We start from the raw sequence: 7236 nt of genomic DNA on the forward strand, positions 1-7236 counted from the left end.
TGATTGCAAAGGATTCTTTAATGGCAGCAACACAAAATGGATTAGAGACAATGGCAGAGGCTACAGTAGCACAAGGGCATTGCAATGCAAATTACAAAAGAAGTGATGCTGGTTCTGCACTGACACTCTCTGTCTCACTTAGCCACACACACAACCTGCAATGCTTCTACATTCCATAGGCCAGGACTCTGGAATGCCAGCTGAGGGTACAACAGGTTTCACACATGTGGCATTGCCTCCTCTAGCTTGGACACCCTCTCATATGATCAGTCCTGATGATTCTTGCATTGGTGGGGTGGGAGCAGCGTGCAAGGCAGGATGGAGAAGTGCAGCTCTGCAGTGCAGCAGAGCAGAGAGCGCTGACATTCGGTGGGCCTGTGACACTGGGGGAAAAGGCAGCACCAGCAGAGGCGGAGATCCGGGTGTCAAATTTCTGCATCTTTTCTCAGCGCTGCAGCATTTGCATTCTAACAGCCACAGCCAGGGCGCAGGGGGCGCAGGAAGGAAAGCTTGTCGTTGAAATCGATTGCCTTGTAATTTGGAACGTTCTCATGGGCTCGGGCAAGGTATTGACTTCCACTTCCATCACTGTGCTCACACAGCAGCCAGACACCTCTCTGGACTTTGTGTGAAGACACGATGTCATTGTCGTGGCCCGCAGCCAGGTTGGTTGCTTCTCTTATTATTCTGCTCTTCCCTTGATAATCAATGTGTTCATAGAGAGTGATCTGGGGATTGTGCAGATCTTCCCTGATCACCTGCAGAGAGCTGATCCCGTCATTCATCTCTTTACCTACAAAGCTATATTCTCCCTCCTCAAACACCAGAAACCGACCCTTGTAATCAACATGCTCATAAGCCACCCAAGGCTGGCCAATTACTTTCACTGAGGAGACAATATCATTCCAATCTGCATCTTTTAGATTGGAAATGTTAGTGGTGAATTCTCTGGACATGCCCTGGAAGTTGACATGCTCATAAATGATGATTTTGCCCATCTCTGCAGGACTTCTGGGGGTGCAGATTTCTTGCTATAGGAGCTGGATGGCAGCCTGCACAAAAGGGAGACAGAAAACAAGCAGAACTTGTGAGAAGACTTTCTCCTCCAGACACAGAATTATGGGAAGTGTGGTGTAGAAAAGGAAAAGTAGAAGATTTTTAGCAGAATAGAAACATATCAGCATCTGAAAAGGAGTGAGGGCTTTTCAGTTTAGAGGGAAAACATAAAACAAGACATGTGCCCACAGCTACTCAGTTCAAATTAGTTGTGTGTGTTGGTTTAGGTGCATACCCAAGATTAAGCTGTAAATACTCTCCCAGTCACCCCCCACAACTGTGTATCAGTGGCCCCCTCCAGGCTGTCCCTGGGTGAGGTTTGTCTCTCCTGCAGCAGCCATCCATCTCCTCATGCCCTGAGAGATGGCTTCAGTCTCTGCACACGCACACAGCAGAGCCTCACGGCTGTGCTGCAGCTCTCAGCCCAGCACTAAAGCCTCCTTCCCTGGCCCTGCACTTCACAGCAGCTGCCCAAGAAGCCCTTCCAGCTCTCCTGTGCCAAGGGTGCCTCTTACCTTGCTGTCAGCTGCAGGGCTGCAAGAGCTGAGGGCAATTCCTCCAGTGCAGGGCTGTGGTGTGTGCAGAGCATCTCACCTGTCTGCATTTATAGCTCACTCAGAAGCCTTGTGCAACACCCCAGTTGACAGCATGACAAGTGACCAAAACTCTCCAAAAGCCAGATCAACCACAGTAATTCAGGCACACCAAAGTACATTGTGACACAGGGGCTGTGGAAGTTTCGTGCTTGTCTTGCCCTCCTGGGAAGTGCTTAAAATGCACAAGGATTTTTATGAGATTTTCTAGTCACAGAGATGGCACTGGAGCACCAGGTTTTTAAAAAATTTCCCTTTTGTCCTTAGAATCATGGAATCATTAAGGTTGGAAAAGGCCTGCAAGATCATTAAGTCCAAACTTTGATTGTGTACCACCATGCCCAGTGCCATGGTTCATGGCAAATTCTGGAGAGAACCCTCAAAGGTGCCCCTCTAGGAAAAGAGATTCAATTGGCCCCTCTCCTCAACTGGTTCAGGAGGAGATACATCCTTGGAGAAAAGTGGAAAACAACCTGTTTAATAATCAATAAACCTAACCAACAAACTGAGAAAGTCCCCTCCCCGGATTGCAGCTCAGCTCACTCAGTCTCTGATCAGTCCCTCAGGCGCTGGAAATGCCGTGGCCCAGGCCCGGCCCGGTGGGCCCAGGTTTGAGCTGCCGCTGCTCTGCTGGTGTTCAGGCCAGAGCAGCTTTGAACAGGTCCAGAGAAAATGGGAGAAAAACCCTCAGGCCAGAGAACTGCTTTGCCTCAGCTAGCTAAAACTAACTAAACCAAAGGAGAGCTCTGTCCTGCTGTCCGTCCATCCGCAGACAACACAGTCCAGGAGCAGGAATGTGAAGGAGTGAGTGCAGAGTCTGAAAACAAACTGCTGCTTCTTCTCTGCCCCCTTCACTCTCTGGAACAAGTCCTAAAGGTGCAAAACTTAGTATTCAGCATAAACAGAACAAGACTACTAAAAGCATCATATAGTGAACCCAGGACACCCAGTAAACCATATTGCGAATGTCTCTTCTCCTTGTGTTTTGGATATTTTCGGGGATAATAATAAATTTCTCCACCACTTCCCTGGGTTGCCCATTCCAAAGCTTAATTACTCTTGCAGTAAAGATGTTTCCCTCAATCACCAACCTGAACGTCTCCATACACAAGCTGAGGGCATTTCCCCTTGCTCCATCATTGGTTGACTGGAGAACAGAGTGACCCACTTGGCTACATCCTCCTATCTGGAGTTGTGGAGAGTGATAACGTCCCTCCCTGAGCCTCCTTCTCCTTCAGGGTAAACATCTTCAGCTCCCTCAGCTCTTCCTTATCAGACTCTTCACCAGCCTTGCTGCCCTTCTCTGGACTCCAGCACTTCCATGTCTTGCGGTGAGGGGCCCAAAATGAACACATGATTCCAGGAGTGGCCTCAGCAGTGCTGAGTACAGGAGGACCATCCCTGCCCTGCTCCTGCTGGCCACACCATTGCTGATCCAGGCCAGGTGCCATGGGCCTTCCTGGCCACCTGAGAGCACTGATGGCTCATATTCAGCTCTCTGAAGGTGTGGATGCACCATCCCTCGAAGGGTTCTTCAGGGTCTCTTGCAGCCCAAACCATTCTCTGATTCCTTGACATATGTGTTCATGTATATATTTATGTATAGTAATAGATGGGCACGGTACTATTGTAGATGGTAAACAAAAGCACCAATGTTGTTGTCTCAAAACCAGACAGAAGATCACAGTGGAGAACCCAGAAACGGGGGGTAAATAGGGACCAACTAATATGGTGTAGAACCTGCTTCAAAGTCAGAATTCTAAAGCAGAGGTATGTCAAAAGACCACCAGAGATCTTTGCAGATATTTATTTTGTGCAAATTACTGAATATTGTAAATGGTGCCTTATACTGTCAGTCTTGTAATTATACACTTGAACATGTTAAGAGATAGCGTTCCACACATGTCAAGTCACAATCTTGTGCTAAGTATGACTCCAAGCATTTCCCTAGTTCAGGCTGAAGTAAATGTTTCAGGTAGTGTTTCTTTTTAATATTTTTCTGGCATCAATTGTTTCTATTTCTGTCTATGGAACAAGAAAGCTGAGATCGTGCTGCCCCAGCTTATTTTTGCTTTTGAAATCTTTGATCCGGAGATCTTGGTTCTCCTCACTTCCTGATCCTCCTTTCTTTTCTTCACTACACAGGCACAAATTATGTTCTACCTCAATTTATTCTCCCTGATGCCAGACTTTGCTGACAGCCACGAGAGCTCTTTGCAGTGCACGGAAAGATCTCATGGTCACAGGATCCAAACGGATGCTGACACAGAGGTCTTATTGCAAATAATTTCTTCTGTGATCACACAGGTGACAACACCTTTGATGTGCTCTTGAAAACTCTGCCTCTGTGATTCCTGGGATCTGAGACTGTGGAACACCCAGGATGGCCATTTTCAGTGGTGCTTCTCCAGAAACCTGCTGGACTTGGTGAGCAATCTACAGGGAGCACTGAAGGAAAACAGTTTGTTGGAGTGTGGAGGGTGTCATTACTTGATCACATGCTTTGAGTGCTCCTGGGAATCTGCAGCATTGCAGAACACAACATCCCATAAGCTCTGGGCCAATGAATCCTGTGGTAGGGATGCTCTTCTTCATTCACCATCTCTACAGGTGTTTCCTTCTGTCCCACTAAGATCTATCATGGTCTTTGTGTCTGCAGGCTTCCAGCACATGGAAATTTAAAGTGTGGGAAGACCAACTTGTAAGGGTATGTGAAATACGACAGCATCTGGTCTATGACGTTTATCTAACAAAGGCCTTTCTGATTCAAAAGGAGTCATACCAGTGGGATTTGCCAGCAAAGTTTGAGCTGGAGCAGCCAGCAAGCAGGGCATGGATATAGACAGGGATTTCAGTCCAGCAGGAGACTCGTGCTGGGATTCAAGGCACCCACGACTGCCAGAACACCAATGAGAACAGTGTGTGCTGTGTGTGGGCTGGCTCAAGCACCAAGCTGCACTAGCCAGGGACTAGGAGACACCAAAGGGTGTCCTGGTCAGAGAGCCCAGAGCCAGGTGTGAGTCTGGACAGGCTGGGGGCTCTCAGTCCCGTTGGGAGCAGCTGGGCAGTGCTTGTGGCTGTGGAGAGTGAGGGTGGGCAGGCCTTCACTAGAGGGCTTCCATGTGTGTTGGCTGCAGAGGAGGAAGGAGACGGGGCTGTCTGTCTTCCATTGCATTCAGTGGGAGTGCTGGTGGTGTCAGCTGTGGGTGGCTGAGGGCAGCCCCTGGTGTGTGCCAGCCAGTGCCGTGGCCGTGGCCGTGTCCTTTCCGTGCCCAGGTGCCCGTCCCTGGGTCACACAGCCAAGCCCAGCACGGGCTGTCCCTGCAGCCTGGCCAGTGGCACTGGGAAGAGCAGCCCTGGACAGAGAGCCTGCAGCCTGGGCTGCAGCAGCTGAGCTGAGGAGCTCCTGGGGCTGAACCCTGCTCATCCTGAGCTCTCCCTACACACGGCACTCGAAAAGTGACTTGGCCAGACAGAAACCCTGGAACTGGGGCTTTTCCCACAGGAAAACCACTCTCATGTAACTTTTGTGTTCTTCCCTTTTACTTTCAATCAGCTGTTTGTAGGAACTATCATGGGCTTTCTCAGACGAGTATATTGTGTGTTGAAATCCTACAGATCCACAGATGCTCTTTCAATTCTCTTTTTCTTGCACTTGTAGTTGGATGTGATTGTACTTGTACTCCCTGGCAAGCAGGAGAGCCACATCTTGAAAAATTGCCCTTCCAAAAAGCCAAATTCACCAAGAAAGCCCCAAACATTGAACTGTGGAGAGACAAATTGCAGGGACACATTAATTGCTGAGTGCAAGGACAATGCAAAGGAGCTCATTAGATCCACTGAGGCAATGTCAGTGCACAGAAATCCCCATAAGGACAGCCTTGTCTGACAAGGCTGAATGGTTGGACAAGGGACATTGATCATCTTTATTTACAGCAGGATTCCTCAGGAGCAGTCTGGCTCAGGAAATACTGGGATTTGCCTGTCTTGGTCCTTATGGGATGAGCTTGAATGATCCAGGGAGCCAGGAGGATTGTAGGATTGGTGGGTAATTCAAGTTGGAAGCGACCTTTGGTTGTCATTGGATCCAGTCAGCTGCTTAACACAGGGACATCTGTGAGGTGAATTACGGCTGCTGGTGGCTTCATCCAGTCAGGTCTGGAAAACCTCAGAGTATGCAGACTATCCAACTTCTTTGGGTGGTGTGATTTAAAATTTTCTGACATCATTATGAAAATTTCTCTCAGCCATGGAAGAGACAAGGCTAAGGATTCTCAGAGGGGCTCAGCAAAAGGACATCTGGAAAGGGTCTTATCTGGAAACAGGGAAGCTCTGACTGAAAATAAGGAAAGTAACCATAGCCCTAAGAGTTTTTCAGCACTGGAAGAAAGGTCAGCGATCCTGGGGAATCTCCACCATAGGAATTGTTCCAAAATCACTTGAAGATGGCCACGAGTAACCTGGTCATGTTTGGAAGCTGCTCTGCTTGTGACCAAGGCCTTGGACCTCCCTTCCACAATCTATCTTTCTGTCAGTAATTCTAAGGATGGTTTAAAAGCCTTTGTCACTTTCTGCCTAATTGCATCCATTGTTCAATTTCAATGAAAAAGTGTCATTGTCAGGTCAGGTGTACAACACCCTCAAGTTTATTTGTTGGACATTCCTGAACTCTATTGCCCCAAAGTCAGACTTCCCTCCCCATTCGTCCACAGGCTCTCACCTGCTCTCTTGTCAAATGTAATTCCCTCTATTGAAGGCTCAAAGTCCTTCTCCACCTTGACTTCTTCCTCTTATCACTGAAAAATTTTCAAGAATCCTTTGTTAGATTTTTGGATGTGACACTTCCTCATTTGTTTGGATTATGTCTTTGATTACATACACCCCAAAACAAACCTCGGCATGAGCAAATGCAAATTTGCTCTAACATTCCCCTGCATATCCCTCCCTGAACCATTTCTTGCTGTTTTGTAGGCTTGTACTCATCTCTGGTGCACGGGTAGCTGTCCCGCCAGACAGGCCAAGGAGAGTGTATGGACTCCTTGAAGCATTTAAGCTGGAAGGAACCTTGAAAGGTCTCTACTTCAGGCTGCTGCTCAGAGCAGGAGGGAGAATGTGGAGATATTGTCCCATGGTGGTTATGAAGACAGGGGAGGGAAGTTGAAGTGATATTTGTACTATGGATGATTAGTGGGCAGGGTGGTATTTGGGCAAAGGTTGGGCTCGATGATCTTGGAGGCATTTTCCAAAAGCAATGATTTCATGACACTAAGGACAAAAGGGATTTTTTTTTTTTTTTCAAAAACTCGTGCTCCAGTATCATCTCTGTGACCTGGAATCATGACTGGATATCTCCCATAAAAAGTCCTTGTGCATTTTATTACTTCCCAGGAGGGCAAGACAACAAATTGCCACAAGCAGGAAACTTCCACAGCCCCAGTGTCACAATGTACTTTGGTGTGCCTGAATTACTGTGCTTGATCTGGCTTTTGGAGAGTTTTGGTCACTTGTCATGCTGTCAACTGGGGTGTTGCACAAGGCTTCTGAGTGAGCTATAAATGCAGACAGGTGAGATGCTCTGCACACACCA

At 47.9% G+C, this 7236-nt stretch overlaps 1 protein-coding gene across 1 annotated transcript; it reads right to left on the reverse strand.

Annotated features, from left to right (window-relative positions):
• On the reverse strand, positions 1 to 1628 carry LOC131554732 (epidermal differentiation-specific protein-like). The gene is made up of 2 exons (XM_058800320.1): positions 1572 to 1628; positions 1 to 1052 (listed from the first exon to the last, which is right to left on the reverse strand). The coding sequence occupies exon 2, from the start codon at positions 996 to 998 to the stop codon at positions 468 to 470; it is 531 nt and encodes a 176-aa protein (XP_058656303.1). The 5' UTR covers positions 999 to 1052; positions 1572 to 1628; the 3' UTR covers positions 1 to 467.
• Between the last annotated feature and the right edge of the window lie 5608 nt (positions 1629 to 7236).

The sequence above is a fragment of the Ammospiza caudacuta genome, chromosome 2, assembly GCF_027887145.1.
Source record: "Ammospiza caudacuta isolate bAmmCau1 chromosome 2, bAmmCau1.pri, whole genome shotgun sequence".
Classification (NCBI taxonomy): Eukaryota; Metazoa; Chordata; class Aves; order Passeriformes; family Passerellidae; genus Ammospiza; species Ammospiza caudacuta.

Excerpts from the sequence above, each read along its gene's own strand:
- LOC131554732 (XM_058800320.1), bottom strand. The coding sequence starts at position 998 with ATGGGCAAAATCATCATTTATGAGCATGTCAACTTCCAGGGCATGTCC.